Genomic DNA, 17590 nt, shown 5'->3' with positions numbered 1-17590 from the left:
TTAGTTCAGAGCCATGTCACCTACAATATCTTGTATGTACCTGCTTTACAAGCTGCCTCTTCTTCTCCTCGCCCTGCTCATCCCTGCCCAGGAGGTCTCTCTCAAACTGGGCCTTGAGAGCCTGCATGTTGACCTCCAAACGCAGTTTGGCATCTTCTGCTGCTTGCAGCTCATCTTCCAGCTCTTCCAGCTGGGTCTTCATCTCTTCCACCTGTGCCTCCAGGCCACGCTTTGACTTCTCCAGTTCATGCACCTGCAGAAAAAGAATCCAATGATATAGCCAAGGTGAAAACCAAGGCAAATGCTCATCGCATAGCAAAGCAACAATCCACAATGATATTAACACCTTACATTCTTGCCAACATCATCTTTGGAGCTGACCAGGTCCTCCATCTCAGTACGCAGGGCTTTGTTGACCCTCTCGAGCTCTTCACGGGAATCCTGAGCTTCCTCAAGGGCACGAGCGAGAGAAAGAGCCCTGGTCTCCTTTTCCCGAGCCTCGGCCTCAGCCCGGTCCCGTTCATCTGCGTATTTGCTTGAGATGCTCTTTTCCTCTGCCAGCATCTGTCAAGACAAAACATCCTATCAATTTCCCACTAAATGTTACCTCTAATATGGCTGAATCATGAAAAAAAGACAAACCTGGTCAAATTTCTTCTGCTTCTTCTCCAGGTTAGACACCACCTGCCTCTGGTTGTCCAGGTCCATCAGAACATCCTCAAGCTCCTGTTGCAGACGGTTCTTAGTCTTCTCCAGCTTGTCAAAGGCTGCAGCCTTCTCTTCAAATTGAGTGTTAGCAGCTTCCAGGTCTTTCTGCAGCCGTTTCTTTCCCTCTTCAAGAAGTTCTACATTTCCAGCCATTTCTTCAAGCTTCTTCTTAGAATCAGACAGCTGGAATTTTATTGTAGCATGTTAGCATGATTCACATGTATCCTATTTTTACTCTACAGGATAACAATGTTCATCCCACCTGAATGTTTAATGTGGAGACGTGTCTTTCCACGTTCCTCTTGGCTTCTGCCTCCTCTTCCAGCTGCTCCTGCAAACTGTTGCGCTCGTCCTCCATCTGCCGCAAGCGTGTGGAGAACTGTAGCTTCTGCCGGGTCTCCTCAGCCAACAGCTCCTGAGACCCGAAATGCCAAAAAGGCCCAAATGAGCTTCACACTGCGTACTACAGACTGATGTGATGTTGCAAGGTCTATGAATGTTACCTGTGTGTCATGGACTTGGGAGGTCAGACTGGCCACATCTTTGCTTAGCTTGATGTTCTTGCCCTCAGCATCATTGAGAAGAGTAGTGATGCTCTCCAATTCCACCTACAGAGAAATAATTCATACGTCACATCTAATCTTATGATTAAATACGAATGATTTCTCTAGTCAGGCCTTGCTGCCCTCTGTGGCTTCACATTAATGTTTTGGAGTTGTGCTAATCTGCAAAGAGTTTAACATAACCCCAATTTGCAAACTCTTAAATAGAACATATAAAGAATCTAAAGTCATTTGGTAAAAAGTAAAAAGTAGATCTAATGTTCTATTTATCCAGAGCATACAGTGCATCCAGAAAGTCCTCACAGCGCATCACTTTATGCACATTTTATTACGTCAGAGCCTTATTCCAAATGGATTCAATTTTTTTTATTCAGAAATTTCATCTGAAATTGAGAAAGCACAAATAGTCACAGAATTTGGCATGAAGTTCAAAATTGAGCTGAGGTGCCTCCTGTTACCCCTGATCATCCTTGAGACACTTCTGCAGCTTAATTGACTCCACCTGCAGAAAAAACAGTTTATTGGCCCTGATTTGGAAAGACACACAGTTGTATATACGGTCCCACAGTTGACAGTTCATGTCAGAGAACAAACCAAGCATGAAGTCAAAGGACTTGTCAGTAGATCTCTGAGACAGGATTATCTCAAGGTACAAATCTGGGGAGGGTTACAGAAAAATTTCTGGTGCTTTGAAGGTTCCAATGAGCAAAGTAGCCTCCATCATATAATGGAGGCTACTTCCACCTATAAGTGGAAGAAGATCAAAACCAGAAGGACTCTTCCTAGAGCTGGCCGGTCACCTAAACTGAGCAATCAGGGGAGAAGGGCCTTTGTCAGGGAGGTGACCAAGGACCCAATGGTCACTCTATCAGAGCTCCAGAGATCCTCTGTGGAGAGAGGAGAACCTTCTAAAAGGGCAACCATCTCTGCAGCAGGCCTTTATAGTAGAGTGGTCAGGCGGAAGCCACTCCTTAGTAAAAGGCACATGGCACCTGAAGGACTCTCAGACCATGAAAAACAAAATGAAAAAAAGATTAAACTCTTTAGTGTGAAGGGCAGGTGTCACATTTAGAAGAAACCAGGCACCGCTGCAGCAATGTACAGAGACAACTCTTTCAGCAGGACAACGACCTTAAGCACACAGCCAAGGTATCAAAGGAGCGGCTTCAGGACAACTCTGTGAATGTCCTTGGGTGGGCCAGCCAGAGCCAGACATCTCTGGGGAAATGGATGTGCACCAACAATTCCCATCAAACCCGTGGGGCAGTGGTGGCCTAGCAGTTAAGGAAGCTGCCCCGTAATCAGAAGGTTGCTGGTTCAAATCCCGGTCTGCCACGGTTCCAATGAGGTGCCACTGAGCAAAGCGCCGTCCCCACACACTGCTCCCCGGGCCCCTGTCATGGCTGCCCACTGCTCACACAGGGTGATGGGTTAAATGCAGAGGACAAATGTCACTGTGTGCACTGTGCGTCACATGTGACAATCACTTCACTTTATTATTATTATTATGATGGAGCTTGAGAGGTGCTGCAAAGAGGAATGGGCCAAGGATTGGTGTGCCAAGCTTGGTGTGCCAAGCTTGTGGCATCATATTCAAAAAGACTTGAGCCTGTAATTGCTGCCAAAGGTGCATTGAAAAAGTACTGAGTAAAGGCTGTGAATACTTATACTACACATGGTTTCTCAGGTTTTTTGAAAGTGATACACGTAGACATAAATCCTGATATTTACTATGCAAACAAAATCATATTTGAAACCCCTGGAATGGAATTGTTTTGTACTTGTACTACAGAGGATATAAATCTGTTTCAAAATGGAAAGAAAAGGCTTGATTTCATTCACTCACTGTGATTTTGGACACTCTGTCTCCCAGCTCTGCTTTCTGCCTCTCGCCCTCATTGAAACGCGACTGCAGGTCGCCCAGCTGACCCTCCAACTTCTTTTTCTTGTGCTCCACATCCTGCTTGGACTGTGTAAGGGAACGGATTTCCACGTGAAGCTCTGACGTCTCCTTCTCCAGGGCCTGCTTGGCTTTTTCCAGGTTGGATCTGACCTGTGAATAAAACATGACAAGAACTCAGGCCTGCTAGTCAAGGAGCCAACCCAAGGAACCATTACTGAATATTTGGGCTCAGCTCTACTACCAAGTATTAGATGAAAAGAAGATTTGTCACATTTCGTTTTCTTGTTGTCCAACCCATTTTTGTGAGCAAAAGGTAAGCAGGTCAAAGGTAATTTGGTTAAAAAAAAAATCTGTTGTTTTAATTAGATTTTGGTGGACAAGGCCACAGAATTGGACTCAATTTGATTTTGGTGGCCACTTGGTTATCTACTGTGTATTTGATAAAACAGAAACACAACAGAAATATGTTTCATGAGATGGATAAACATCAAACCCCACCAGACATCATACTGTTGCCAGGGGAACCTACCCGCTTTGACTGTTCAAGCTGCTCGTTGAGCTCCTCCACAACCTGCACATGCTTCTGACGCATTTCCTGCACCTGGGCCTCGTGGTTGCGGCTCTCCTCCTCCATGGCACGTTTCAGCACTGTCACCTCCTGCTCCCGTTTGGCCCTGTGAACAGGTCAAGACTTTCAGAGCACTGGATGTTCTACCAAAACCGCAAAATTTATGTTTTGTCCAAGCTGGTGTTGATGTTAGACATATGAAAGGATGGTCGTGTACCTGAGCTCCTGCTGAGTGGCTGTGGTATCCAGTGTGTCCTCAAGCTCAGACTTCAGGGCCTCTAGCTCCTCACCAAGGTCCCTCTTGGTCTTCTCTGCCTTGTTGCGGGCGGCACGCTCTGACTCCAGATCTTCCTGGAGGTCTGAGATGATGCCCTCCAACTCACGAATCTTCTTCAGGGCATTATTCTTCTGGCCTATCTCATCCTCCAGTCTAAGATGAAGAGCACATTAGACATCAGGTGGGGCAAACAAACAGCTTTTACATGACACATTTTATTTACACATGAATCCATGATTCCAAGAAGCACATAAGTGCAGGTGTCTCCACCAATCATAGAACAGCATTTTGCTATGAATGATATATTATAAATAAGCTTTATTAATCGGTTGATCGGATGTGACTGTGTGCCAGGTGAGAAGATTTGAATCACAGTTTGAGGTCTACACCAACCCACACTTTTGGCCAGGCTGCATTATATCAGACAGACATGCCATGCCCTTTTCTCTCTGCTGAGGAATAAGTGCTTTACCTGGCCAAGGCATTCTGGAGCTCCTCTTCCTTCTTTGCAAGTTGAGCTTTCAGATCAGCAATTTGAGCCTGCAGGTCGGCAATCTGCTCCTGGAGGTCATTTGATTCAGCTTCCAACTTCCTCTTGGCTTTATCTAGTTCCTGTCTTGTCTTCTCTTCCTTTTTCAGACGTACTACAAGGTAAGAAAATAGATAAATGACTCCAAATAGTAATAAAACTTCAGTGTGAAATGCAGTTCTGCACAATTCTATGTTTTATACAAGTGGAAGAGTTGATTAATTTTGATTCATGTTGAAAAGTGCAACCAACCCTCAAGTTCAGAGATCATCGATTCGTGCTTGTTCTTCAGTTTAGTCAGGTTTTTGGATTTCTCCTCTTCCTCTGCCAGGTTGGCACTGAAGTCAGCAACTCTCTCTTCCAACAATTTCCTTTCCTGACGAACCAGATGGAGTACAAATAATTTACATCCATAACATAACATTTGCATTTAGAGCATTTACCAGACATCTTTATCCCGAGCGACTTAAAATCTATAGTGACAGAAACAGTCAGCCTGGAGACACTCAGGGTTAAGTGTCTTGCTCAGGGACACAATGGTAGTAAGTGTGGTTTGAGGAACAATAAGACTTTGTGGTCTTCTAGTTCATAGGTGTGTTACCCACTAGGCCATTACCACCCAATATAGCGTGTTTTTGTATGGTCTGAATATGGCGATAGTTGTCACCGACATAGGGTGTATAAAATGTGCTCAAAATAAAAATAACATCTGGAATATAGTGTTTCAATTGGTGATAATATTAATTTCAGAAATGTATCACCCACTTGTGCAACATTTTTCTGGTCATGGTATCACTAACCTTGTGCAATTTGCTGTTTTGGTCCTCCATCACAATAATGTCATCTTCCAGCTTTTTGATCTTTCCCTCACAAGCAACCTTCTCCAGCTGCAGTTTCTGGCGGGCATCCTCTTCTTCCTCCAGATGTTCCTCCAGTTCCTGGGGATATAAATCAAGACAATGTGTGAATGAGAACATTTGAGTGGATATTTGGTCACAGCAGGCTTGCAAGTTACCTGGATCTGCTGCTGCATCTTCTTCTTCTCCACCTGCATAGTGGCACTGCGTTCCTCCTCTTCATCTAGCCGAGCCTCCATCTCATGCAAGATCTCCTCCAGCTCTTGCTTCTTGGCGGCCAGACGAATCCTCATTTCTTCAGCCTCAGCAAAGAGCTCGGTCTCGGCCTGCAGCTGCTCCTGGAGATGATTCCTCTCCTCTAAAACCTGACGGAAGGCGGGTAAATAAAGGCCTGAGAGCAGTCTTCTCATAACCAGCACAACCTTAACTTTTGCAAAATCCTGTGAAACCTCTGCAACGTCCTGCAGAAGTTATGGGATATCTCACATAGTTTAATGCCACCAAACTAGCCCAGAACTACACTGACCTAATGGAATTTTAACCCCTCCAGATTTGGACAAAATTGATTCAATCAATGGATTGAATTTATTAGTGAATAATAATATAGTAGAGACAGTAGAGTAGATGATTAAATATTTGTTTTAATCTGTTGTTTTTCAACACTGTGAAGAGATGAGATTTGGCTGCATTTATACAGATTCCAAAAATGATCTTTTGTGGATTTGTGGATCCAATTCAGGGGATTTGTATGTCTACCTGTGTGTGCTTCAGGGTGATGTCTTTCAGTTCCGTCTCGAACCGCTGCGAAGACTCTTTGATTCTTTGCAACTCTTCCTCCTTCAGGCTCATCTCTTCCTCCTGCCTGGTAACCTGGAGCAGAGGCTTGACCTGTAGCACAAGACAGACATTACCACTGAAGCACCATCCTCCAGGGGGTGAAGAAAAGGAAACTGTGGCATGATGAAGTAAATATTGTGCAATACATATTTTTTTCAAAATTATTGCATATTTTCTATACACTGTTTGTTATCTTAACTAAGTTTCCAATAGCAGCACCACCAATTTAGATATTTTGTTCTATTTTGTTTCATTCTGGCATGATTCTTAAAATACATAAATTTAATTAATGATTTTTTTTATTTAATTTATTAGTTATTTTTATTTCATATTTTGAAATTTCACAATTTTAGATTTTTTTTTTGTAAAAACTGTGCAAACAAAAGAATAAAATTGATTTGACAAAGCAAAAACAATTAAAAGTTTCTTAACTTTATGTAATATACAATATACAAAATATTTTTTCCATGTGTTGACTCACCTTGGTGAAGAGTCTCCACCACTGCCAGTTCCTGAGTTTGAGGTAGGCAGCACAGTTTCTTTGGATGACCTTCATAGCTGTAAGCTGTTGCTGTCGCTTGGCGAAAGCCCTGCAGATAAGATATTTAGAATTAGGGCAGTAAAATATACTTTGAAAAGCCTCTAAGTCTATCTCCAACCCTCTGAATGACTGTGGAGAAACATATTCACTTTCTGGCCAGAAAGCCTCGAGCTTGAGCCTGCAGGGCAATAATGATCACGGTGATCTTGAGGTCTCGCTCTTCCTCCAGCTGTGCCAGAACTCCAGTGCGGAAGAAAATCTTACTCTGACCGATGCGGTAGAGGTTAGTGTCCAGGTCCAGGTGCTTCATCTGTGTCACAATAATACACCCTTATTAGCTAATATTCATGTTTTAGTCCTAAAGGCAGGTTTACATTAAAAGTCTAAATTGATTATTACATTTTGTCAAAGCTCAGCACTGCACATTGCATTACTCACCATTAAGCAGCAAGCTTGCTTGCCATCCATGAAACCTTTGGGAATAGAACCAGCCGCCAAAATTTCATACCTGGGTGAGGTAAGAAAACATAGTTACAGAAAAACTGAATGGAGAGTTCACATGTTATCTCAGCATCTCCAGTCTGGACAACACATCCGGGGCACATACCGTTGACGGAACTCCTGGAAGACGATTCGGTTGGGGAATCCTTGGCGGCAAATTCGGATGCCCTCCAGCACACCATTACACCGGAGCTGTTCCAGCACCAGGTGGGCATCCAGCTTTCCTGCCTGTGGGCAGAGTTATCAGCACATTAACACTCACACAACAATGCATAAAATTCTGGCAAGATTTTATGTCTTGACGTGATCATTTACAGAGCAATCAATTTGCTATAAAAAGTTACACATTTACCATATTTCTTGTACAGTAAGAAAAGAAAAAGGTGAAAGTGAAGTGATTGTCACTTGTGATACACAGCAGCACAGCACACAGTGCACACAGTGAAGTTTGTCCTCTGTATTTAATCCATCACCCTAAGTGAGCAGTGGGCAGCCATGACAGGCGCCCGGGGAGCAGTGTGTGGGGACGGTGCCTTGCTCAGTGGCACCTAGGTGGCACCTTACCAGATTGGGATTCGAACTGGCAACCTTCTGATTACAGGGCCATTTCCTTAATCGATAGGCCACCACTTCCCCAATATATGTCTCGATGGGCTTTAACAGAAGTTTTAGAACTACTAATATGGTTCATTTTCTCCAATATTAAATCTAATGGTGTAGTGGTGGCCTAGCGGTTAAGGAAGCGGCCCTGTAATCAGAAGGTTGCCGGTTCAAATCCCAATCCGCTAAATTGCCACTGAGGTGCCATCGGGGCACCTGTCATGGCTGCCCACTGCTCACCAAGGGTGATGGTTTAAAAGCAGAGGACACATTTTGATGTGTGCACTGTGTGCTGTGCTGTGTTTCACAATCACTTCACTTTCTATCACATTCCATGCCACAAAATGCACTAAATGCACAAAATTGTATAATTTAATGAGTTTAATCCATTTTGGAACAAGGCTGTAACAAGAAGTGATGCTCTGTGAATATTTTCCAGATGCACTGTAAGGCACCTGGACCCATGGATTCAAAGCATGGATCTACATCTCAGAGCAAGTGAAAGCGCATTCATGACAGTCCTGCAGGAAAAAAACTCACCCTCTTCTCATGGTTGGGGATGATGCAGCGGACAAAGTTGGGCTGGGTGTTGTGAAGTGTTGTCATCAGTTTGGAAAGAGACTCCTTGTAGAGTTGGCCCACTGTGCGGAACATGCCCTTCTTGGTCTTGGAGCCACTGGGCATGGAGCTGTCAGACATTTTGGCGATGGTGTCCAGTCCCACCACGCGATCCACTGCAAGACAACAGTGTTCCATTCAATATGAAGCATCAAAGTCATCACACTAATGATATATATTTTAAAAATAAAAACATCTTGTTCAAATCTATGTAGAATAATGTGAAGGTTGGATTCATTTCATAATATAAAAAGCTTTGATATCAAACAGCAACAAAGGCTTAAACCAAGGGGTGTAAAAATTTTGAGGAGGTGAAGTGTTTGTCATTGTTATACAGTGCAGCACAGCACACGTTGATACAACAAAATGTGTCCTCTGCTTATATATATATATATATATATATATATATATATATATATGTGTGTGTGTGTGTGTGTGTGTGTGTGTGTGTAAAAAAAACACATCGACCAAAAAGTCACTTGCGCCCCTTGAACTTTATACTCACTTTCTTTCCAGAGATCCTGCACAAACTGGCTGGAGGAGTTGTTAAGAAGTGATGTCACGTTATCATTCAGTGGGTCCATGTTCTTCGTTAACCACGCTGTGGCGTTGTAGTCCACCTAAACCGTATTTCAACATTTCAGACAAGCAACCCAATCGCAGGTTCTCTTGTGTTCGTACTCACCTTTCCGGCATAGTGCTGCACGGAGAACTCTGTTTTGTCTTTGAGCTGTTTGGGCTTGGTGAACTTCAAGTGATTGCCTTGCGTGTTGCAGAGCTTCTCTACAAAAGAGACGTCGGTGGCCTTGGGGAACCAGCATTCCTCATCCAGCAGGGCCAGGATGCCTGGCGGGTTGTTCTGTTGAGAGGATTTCAGAGGGGTTATGAACAGAATCCTTTCATCCATTACCTATATGTTCATGTAAAAATTTCCAAATGCATTTAAATGATAGATAACATGATACAAGTTAACTAGATTCCCACAATTAAAACATCTCTTAACCACCTGTAATGTAATGTAATGTTAATGAGTATTTATGTTTAAATACTGTGCTGAAAATACAACATGCAACAAATTATTTATGTAGTATAGTTAAGAAGTACTGTATATGTTCCACTATGCATGATGCAGAGTGTGTTAAAATGCAGTGACAGCCCTAATAACTAACTATGGACATTTCTCCATGGAAACACATGAATCACAACATTAAACAATGGATAACAATGGTTCACAAGAACATGCTATTAACATGATAACTTATTTACCGGTCGCTCAATAAGCTCAATGCACGGCTGCAGGTCCAGTCCGAAATCTATGAAGTTCCACTCGATGCCCTCGCGCTGGTACTCCTCCTGCTCTAGGATGAACATGGTGTGGTTGAAGAGCTGCTGTAGCTTCTCGTTGGTGTAGTTGATGCAGAGCTGCTCAAAGGAGTTATCCTGGTGGAGCACAAAGGCTTCATGAATTCGTGACATTATTGTAACTTTCCAGCATGCAGCCCATGTTCTAAAACATCATGGGTAGTGAGAAGAAACTTATAAAAACCTCAAAGATCTCAAAGCCAGCAATGTCCAAGATGCCAAGGAAGGAAGCACCCTGGCGTTTGGTCTTGTCCAGAGCCTTGTTGACCCGTGAGAGAATCCATTTGAAGAGGCGCTCAAAGGTGGCTTTGGCCAAGGCCTCTGTTGCAAAGTCTGCCTGTCAGAGAACAGAACATGCATGGACTTCTTCTGTTCAAATTCATATTGAGTCTCCAATTAGAGGAAACAAGATTATGAAAGTGCAGTTCAGGCTCTTTACCTGTTCTTTGGTCTGAGCCTTCTGCACTACTTCTCGTCCCACTTTGATGCGAGGAGTCAGAATGGCTTTGGTGAAGTCGATAACGTTGATGCCCTGAAGGTGACACACTTTCTGGGCAGCTTTGATCCAAAAGAAATGAAAATTCCATGGCATTAAAAGTATTACTCTTGCTTGTCTAAAGTTATATAGAAAGTAACATGTAATCATGTTTGTTTTTCAAAGATTTTCTGAAGAGCATTTCACAGAAAAGATATTGAGAGCAAAATATCCCCTGTTTAATGGCATTGTAATAATCACGTGATCATTGATCATGAATAAAAGCTGCTGCGGTTATTGTGTGTTCTGTTCTCTCCCTCACCTGTGTTGTCTGGCATGGTGGCCTGTTCCTGGTTCCTTTCCTTTTTAAATTCAATATTACCCAACTGCAATACTGTTGACACCACTTTTAGAATCTCTGGGAAGCAAAAAAACAAAAAAACAACATCATGGAGTAGAACGTGTGGTGCTCATCTTGAGTCTTGGTGTGGGTGCTTTGGATTTGCTTTGGTGGTTCTGATTGTCACTCCCTAAACTCACACTCTGAAGTTCTACATTAAGTTAACCTACCATGAAACTGAGTTGACTAATGGTTCATTCATATGGAGTGTGATTTGTGGAACATTCTGCTCAACACCAGCTCCTGGTGCGAGTCTTGCCAAATGGCAAAGTATTTTCATGTGCATATGTTGTTAAATAAAATGTACACAGATAACATAATGTTCATAAAAACCCATAAACACAGTGGACTATGATTGGACAATCCAAAGCGCATGAGATGCATTATAAGTATAATTCAGCATGCAGCATTATTCCTAATGGAATAATTATCGTCCCATTTCATGAAGAATTCTAATGTAGGCATGTTTTCACACTCTACCGATGCGCTCCTCATCAGTAAAGCCCATGATTGACATGGCCTCCATGGTTTCTTCATACATCTCATCATCCTGGCTGCCTGGGATTTGGACATGGCCCGCCACTAAGAAGCGGTAGTTGTTGAAACTCTCCAAAAGCAGGTCCTCTACATTGAAGCAAATAAAGGTTTGAAATCAATGAACCAACAATGTCAAAGCCGGCAATTGTAAGTAAAATTTGTACAGAGATACAACGATTTTTTTGTTCCATGTGTGTTCAAATCTGCACTTGCCACGTAGTTTATCCTTTGCTCCTGCCACCATGTAGTAGAAGATGTGGAAAGCTCTCTCAGTTTTTGCCTGCCTGATGCAGCGGGACTTCTCCAGTAGGTCTGAGATAGTTCCACTGTAAGGGAAAGAATCTCTAGAGCCTTGCCAAGCTTTATGCTATTATGGTACTAGTGTAATTTTACATTTAGAACAAAATTTGTATACATTTCAGACTAAAACCACTCATTTAGCAGTTGTTAGCGTTATTAAGAAGTACTTCAATCATGGATGGACATGATGAAAGCATCTTTAAAGACACAAACAAACTTTTCCAGAGTGCCTTACAATTAGTAGATACAGGGACAGTCATCCTGGAGACACTCAGGGTAAAGTGTCCTGCTCAGGACACAATTGTAGTAAGTGGGGTAACCCAATCCTGTCAATACCCCTTGTACACAGAGTTTGTCAGTGTTTGTGATCAAACATGATCTCTGCTGTAGACACGTTGGGACCTTCCTCAAATTGATATGAATCTCTCATACATTTGAGGATACAAGTTTCGATGTTTGCTCCAACAATGTAGCCATTCACATCAAAGTTGATACGGATGAATTTCCCCTATAGAAAAAAAAACCTTTATCAGTTACATTTCATCATAAAATAGACAAAAGGAAGTACGAATCAGATCAAACTCACAAATCTGGACGAGTTGTCATTTTTGATGGTCTTGGCATTACCAAATGCCTCCAAAATGGGGTTTGCCTGCAAAAGCTGTTTCTCCAGCTCTCCCTAAAGCATCAAGGTTAGAGAGTAAGACTGACGGCACTTCAGGAGCCTCACTGAGGAGATTCAGGTTCAGATTGGAGAACCATGAAAGTGAAAAAGAACAGGCAGTAGTAAGGCAGGAAACCAGCTGCGTGTTTCCACTAAGTTTCTAATTACAACAATCTGCCTGTTTCCTGGACAATTTGAGTAAAATGATCCTATGAAAAGGCCCCACCTAATGTTGGATGAGTTAGAAGCTTTAGTGCTATCTAGCTGTCTCTGAAACATGATATACCAATATAGCAAACTACTACCAACATGTCAGATTATCTGAAAAATACATTAAATGTACAGATATTTCCATCAACCATTGTTTAGTTCTTAATTCATTTCATACTAAACTGGTCCACCTTAATATCTGTTTACGCTGTCTAGGCTAATTAGTTTCAGCTAAAATGGTGGTCAGTATGACTGGGTAGACAAGAGGAGGACTTTCTTTGCCAGACTCTAAACAAGGCCGCTGTCCATTGTCTCCTCCTATTTGCATGACACAGAAGCTCCAAGCTTCCAAGAGACGAGACCCCACGCTGATCAGTCTTGATCAAAAGGCAGCTTAATTCTATAACAGTTGAGTCCTGACATTTTCTCGAAAGCATGAAAAGTCAGCTGGACAACCTTTACTTTAGTGGATCAAGATGAGTCCACTTCTAAAATATGGATTCTTCAACACACGGAATAAAAGCCAGAAAAAGGGGCGACTTCTAAGCTATGTAAGGGGCAAACTTCAAAGCTATGTAATTGACTAATTAAAATGCTATGGTCTGGGTATATAAGTTTCAGATGAGAGGTCTACTTTAGGTTGGAACTAGTAGTCTGCTGTAGTTAAGCAATTAGCCAGATTACATGTTCTAACAGCGTTAGCGATTAGCAAAAGAGACCACAGCAGTTTCAGAGAGATAAATAAGGTGGAGGTTCAGGTACTTGCAGCAGGGAGTTGAAGTCAAGCAGAGACATTTCAGCAGATCTCCATCTGGCCTCTAACACTGGCAGAACAAAGCCGAAAGAGAGGGAGAGACAACAGAGAAATAAAAGAGGACAGAAGAGACATGTTCTGAACAGATTGCTGAAACGACCGACAGAAGGAAGGAGATTAGAGGGTGAAAGGATAAGACACACTCTGGTAAACCAGCAAAACATAAACCCAGAAAGGCTCCCAAAGGTCTGTGTTGCGCACAGAATACTTTCCTCAACTCACCGGCAGTTTGCAGCATCAGTGTGAGGGTTTGAAACTTTGGTTTTGTTTGGTGTCTTTTGTGGTGCAAGTGGTGATTTAGAATAAAAGGTACAAAAAAACTTCACACTGTGCAGTTAAGTGTTCCGAATGCTACAACTACAGCTACTGGAAAGATCAACCTGTAACCTGAGTCTGTGAAGCCCACATGTAGAAAGCATGCTAACGGCCTATTACAGGACATTATGCATTGTAGCTATGAGGAGATGTTAATGCAAAAAATATATATATTGTAGTTAACATGAATGAAGTTAATGTATTATTAACACAATACAGTTTAGTATCAACAAGATAAACGCATTTCCTAGAATGACTCTTTACATTATGAAACTAAATAGGTGGCAATGATGTCTGCTAAGCATTTAGCACATAAAAGGACTGTCAATGTTCAAACTTTAAAAGACTTACCATTATTAAACGTAATATATTTTAAGTTTAGTCAACCTGAATTACTTCTTTGTTGGTGTAAAATCCAATGTAAAATTCAATGCAAATTTACATAATGATATGTAAACTTTTGGAGTAAAACGTATGACGCACTGCGATTATGCGTCATCTGTAATGATGTCTGTCCTATAGAGAAAATAATTGTATGTGGCATCAATTATATTTAGATTATTTAAAAACAGCTTCTGCTAAAGCTCAGTAATGCAACGTTACGTTCACAAAATGAACTCATGATCAGAACATCAAATTGAGATTCTCTCACACATATAAAGATACAAATGTCTGCTACAACAATGTAGCCATGATTCGCTTTTACGCAGTTGAGTTTAAACATGAAGCAAGCCACACAGGTACATAAGCAGTTTCCAAGAAAAATGGAAATGTTTAGCATGTTACTGACCTTATCTTACTACTGATTCAGACAGCACATAATTGTGTGGATAAGAGAAGCATACATTTTCAATGTGTTACATTCTGGACCATTCTCATACATCTGGGCTCCACAGAGGCTGTTAGAGATTAACCTTCAGCTAGATGACAGGTGACTGAAAGAAGGGTCGTGACAGTACACGAGGCCAGGCTCATGCTCACACCTTGACCGTGCCATTTCAGTGCCAGTCGATGACTCTGGCAATGAAAGGGTTACTAAAGCTCAGATGGGGGAATAACACAGTATTTCTAACGTGAGACACTGGGCCTCAAATGCAGATTTATTGCAATTATATATACAGTATATACCTAAAAAGGGCTGTGACCGAACTCCCTCCATTTAAGACTTTAGAAAGTAAATAAAAATTCAAAAAATAAATCTGCAGTGTTCAATTTCAGCATGCAGGAGTCTCTAACCCAAACGTAGCACGCACACGCACACAGGCAAACTCTGGGTATTCTTCTACTCACATAGGACAACTGTGATCCTGCCTGCTGCTATTTGGAGGAAATTGCGATACATGGGTTACCACATGCAGCTGCACACTTGACTCCATGAACTTAATGTCAGAATGGTGTAAATTTTTACAACAATTCTGCTGGGAGACGTGGCGTTTGTGTGCTAAGCTGCCCGTTTGCTGGTCTGTACTCACAGTGCTTGTGTCCTTCTTGCCTTTGTGTGAAGAGGCAACCACCGCCAAATACTGGATGACTTTTTTGGTGTTCTCCGTCTTCCCAGCCCCGGACTCCCCACTAAAAAACAGGATTTATAAATCACGTCACCTGAGACCCAATTGCACATGGTAGTAGTACATTTTAGTACATGGTTCCACATTTGCTCATATGCTGTGACAAGAACATTATTCAGACTTCATTCTAGCATTGTGTTAACATTATATGGTTAATGTTCTAAACATTCAATCTGCAACAAAAAGAGTTGACAGAAATGGAACGCTAGCTGTGAATTTGAACACAGTTATTATTAGCCTTTGATCTGTGATACGGGCCCAGCCAGCCCTCCAGGCCTTTCCAGCATTCCCTTATAAGGAGATATGCGCGTGGGATTCATAAGACCTTGCACTGGCTGGTCTAGCAGAGCGAGGGTGGAGGTGGGGGGTGGTTGTAGCCCTGGTCTTTACTGTTAGGGCTTCCCATCCCATCCTAAATACGACTCATTCAAGTGATGGCTCAAGTCATAGCTATACTAAAACATGCAGTGTCCTCATATACATGTTACATTTACATTTACATTTACAGCATTTATCAGACGCCCTTATCCAGAGCGACTTACAATCAGTAGTTACAGGGACAGTCTCCCTGGAGCAACTTAGGGTTAAGTGTCTTGCTCAGGGACACAATGGTAGTAAGCGGGATTCGAACCCGGGTCTTCTGGTCCTCATGAAGTATGTTTCCAGTATCTTTCTTTTAATGTGTGTATCTTGTGGTTAAAGGCCCATGCCTCTCTCCATAACACACGTCACAAACACAGGAAGTGGTGTGCAAAGCCTTAAACTGAGGGGTGCTTCAACACCAAAGCAGCCCAGGTCTCTCATTGTTTTTTCACTGCATGGAAAGAAAATCACACACATGCAGATCATACGCAGCGGTTTATATAGACATGTGTGACGCAACAGACAGACCTATGCTCCACAGCCAATAGGAAGCCAAAAATAACAATTTCCTCCAAATTTGACATCAGCCTATTGATTGGCTGAAAGGAATCCTTGGAATCACAGGCACCAGCCAATCATATTGCATCCCAAGTCAGAAACAATTACTTTGATAGTTTTGTTTAGATTGTGCCAGTTAACAAACATGACATACTTGAAAAAAAACATTTTAATCCAGAAACCACTTCGCATTTGTTCTTCGACAACAGATACATGAAATAAGCCAACAGGAAGGATTCAACCTTCATTCCATTCCAAGCAAACAGGTTCCATTTCCTGGAGAGAACCGGAAAAGGAAGAAATAGTACTGGTGCATTTAAAGTCACCATTAGTAAAGTAAATCAGCGCTTCAGCTAGGTTTTGTCGCATTCTTGCTAATCACTGGAGACAAACAGTCAAAACAGCCCAAAACACATGCTAATCTAGTTTTAGTATCAGAACAGAGGGACCATTTCCTGTGAGTGGGCTAATTCTTTACAGAGCTGATCCCCCAGGGGCGTTCCCGCTCCATCGTTCCCACTGTCCACAAAGTCAAATACCAGCCGGCCTGCCAGATGACCCATCAAAAGCAGAGTGGCGTCAACTAATGGTGATTCCCACCACACTGAATGCTGTTGATTCATTTGTTAGGCATTTCAAAAGCTTCCATTGGTCCGTAACTACCCACAGATACTCTCACACACAAAAAAGTTAATGTGTTACTTACGTGCAAAGAATAGACTGGTCCTCACGATCTGTAGAGAAATGAGACAAATGAAGCAAATTTGAATATGAAATGTCGAATATGAATACGATTGTCATTTATATGATTCTCACCTCTCCATTTGTAAATGACTCTATAGAACAACAAGCCCAAAATTGCTTAGAATAAAATATTGTTGAAATATTGTTGCTGATCACAAACACAGGAATCACTGATCTCAAGCACTAAATCCAGAAGGCGAGCTAGCTAGACAACAGTTTATAAGGAACATGCGCGTGTAGAAGCCTTCTACAGAAATATTCAGTTTGGGTACTGCTGGTACTTTTCATTTAACATAGCTTTTATTCCAGATTTGTCGGTTAATTTGAGCTGTATTTGTAACTTTACAGATATTTTTGTACTTTTCCTGCTGATAAAAAAACATTTGGCTGTTATTAGGATTGATGCATCTAGTGGTGAACCAACTGGATCCGAGTATGAATGCCTGGCTTTGGAGCAGATGCTGAAGGATTGCGCTTCATTTAGGAGCTGGTCTCTGCCTGGGCGCATGTCCACACATAACATTCGGCTTGTTCCTCTATTTCTTCCTAATTAAGGCACAGCCGTCCAAGACTTGGATCACATTCGTAACTGATATCTAAACACAAAGAAGGGGGACCTCGCCTTGTTCAGCCACAGCTTTCCGACCAGATACCTTAGGCATGTCAAAGAGCCTATAAGGACAAGAATGAGTCCTGAAGCTTCAGTTTCTTTATTTTAAGTGGATTGGGAGAACAATAACTCCATCCGTTCCCCATCCAGGTTACCAGGGTCATAGTG

General features: G+C 42.1%; 1 protein-coding gene across 6 annotated transcripts in view; it reads right to left on the bottom strand.

Moving 5' to 3' along the window:
- The window catches only part of myh11a (myosin, heavy chain 11a, smooth muscle), a 29629-nt gene that overhangs the window by 5697 nt on the left and 6342 nt on the right, over nucleotides 1–17590 (bottom strand). For 4 of the 6 annotated variants that reach the window (XM_028971012.1, XM_028971017.1, XM_028971013.1 and 1 more), the window contains exons 4-34: nucleotides 16775–16802; nucleotides 15052–15151; nucleotides 14870–14896; nucleotides 12163–12255; nucleotides 12021–12084; nucleotides 11490–11588; nucleotides 11220–11363; nucleotides 10662–10757; nucleotides 10304–10422; nucleotides 10049–10201; nucleotides 9769–9942; nucleotides 9188–9361; nucleotides 9008–9122; nucleotides 8425–8618; nucleotides 7391–7512; nucleotides 7222–7291; nucleotides 6933–7093; nucleotides 6724–6832; nucleotides 6162–6293; nucleotides 5564–5770; nucleotides 5349–5486; nucleotides 4801–4924; nucleotides 4492–4663; nucleotides 3960–4172; nucleotides 3704–3848; nucleotides 3118–3324; nucleotides 1212–1316; nucleotides 971–1123; nucleotides 643–891; nucleotides 352–564; nucleotides 41–253 (exon numbers count right to left, since the gene is read on the bottom strand). In XM_028971012.1, coding sequence (XP_028826845.1) covers nucleotides 41–253; nucleotides 352–564; nucleotides 643–891; nucleotides 971–1123; nucleotides 1212–1316; nucleotides 3118–3324; nucleotides 3704–3848; nucleotides 3960–4172; nucleotides 4492–4663; nucleotides 4801–4924; nucleotides 5349–5486; nucleotides 5564–5770; nucleotides 6162–6293; nucleotides 6724–6832; nucleotides 6933–7093; nucleotides 7222–7291; nucleotides 7391–7512; nucleotides 8425–8618; nucleotides 9008–9122; nucleotides 9188–9361; nucleotides 9769–9942; nucleotides 10049–10201; nucleotides 10304–10422; nucleotides 10662–10757; nucleotides 11220–11363; nucleotides 11490–11588; nucleotides 12021–12084; nucleotides 12163–12255; nucleotides 14870–14896; nucleotides 15052–15151; nucleotides 16775–16802 — 4313 coding nt within the window. The remainder of the gene's footprint in view (nucleotides 1–40; nucleotides 254–351; nucleotides 565–642; nucleotides 892–970; nucleotides 1124–1211; nucleotides 1317–3117; nucleotides 3325–3703; nucleotides 3849–3959; nucleotides 4173–4491; nucleotides 4664–4800; nucleotides 4925–5348; nucleotides 5487–5563; nucleotides 5771–6161; nucleotides 6294–6723; nucleotides 6833–6932; nucleotides 7094–7221; nucleotides 7292–7390; nucleotides 7513–8424; nucleotides 8619–9007; nucleotides 9123–9187; nucleotides 9362–9768; nucleotides 9943–10048; nucleotides 10202–10303; nucleotides 10423–10661; nucleotides 10758–11219; nucleotides 11364–11489; nucleotides 11589–12020; nucleotides 12085–12162; nucleotides 12256–14869; nucleotides 14897–15051; nucleotides 15152–16774; nucleotides 16803–17590) is intronic. The other 2 variants (XM_028971015.1, XM_028971016.1) reach the window with 2 other exon arrangements.

Source organism: Denticeps clupeoides, chromosome 3 (genome assembly GCF_900700375.1).
Source record: "Denticeps clupeoides chromosome 3, fDenClu1.1, whole genome shotgun sequence".
Classification (NCBI taxonomy): domain Eukaryota; kingdom Metazoa; phylum Chordata; class Actinopteri; order Clupeiformes; family Denticipitidae; genus Denticeps; species Denticeps clupeoides.
Note: the sequence above shows the minus strand (reverse complement) of the source record. Positions and strands in the feature narration are given on the sequence as shown.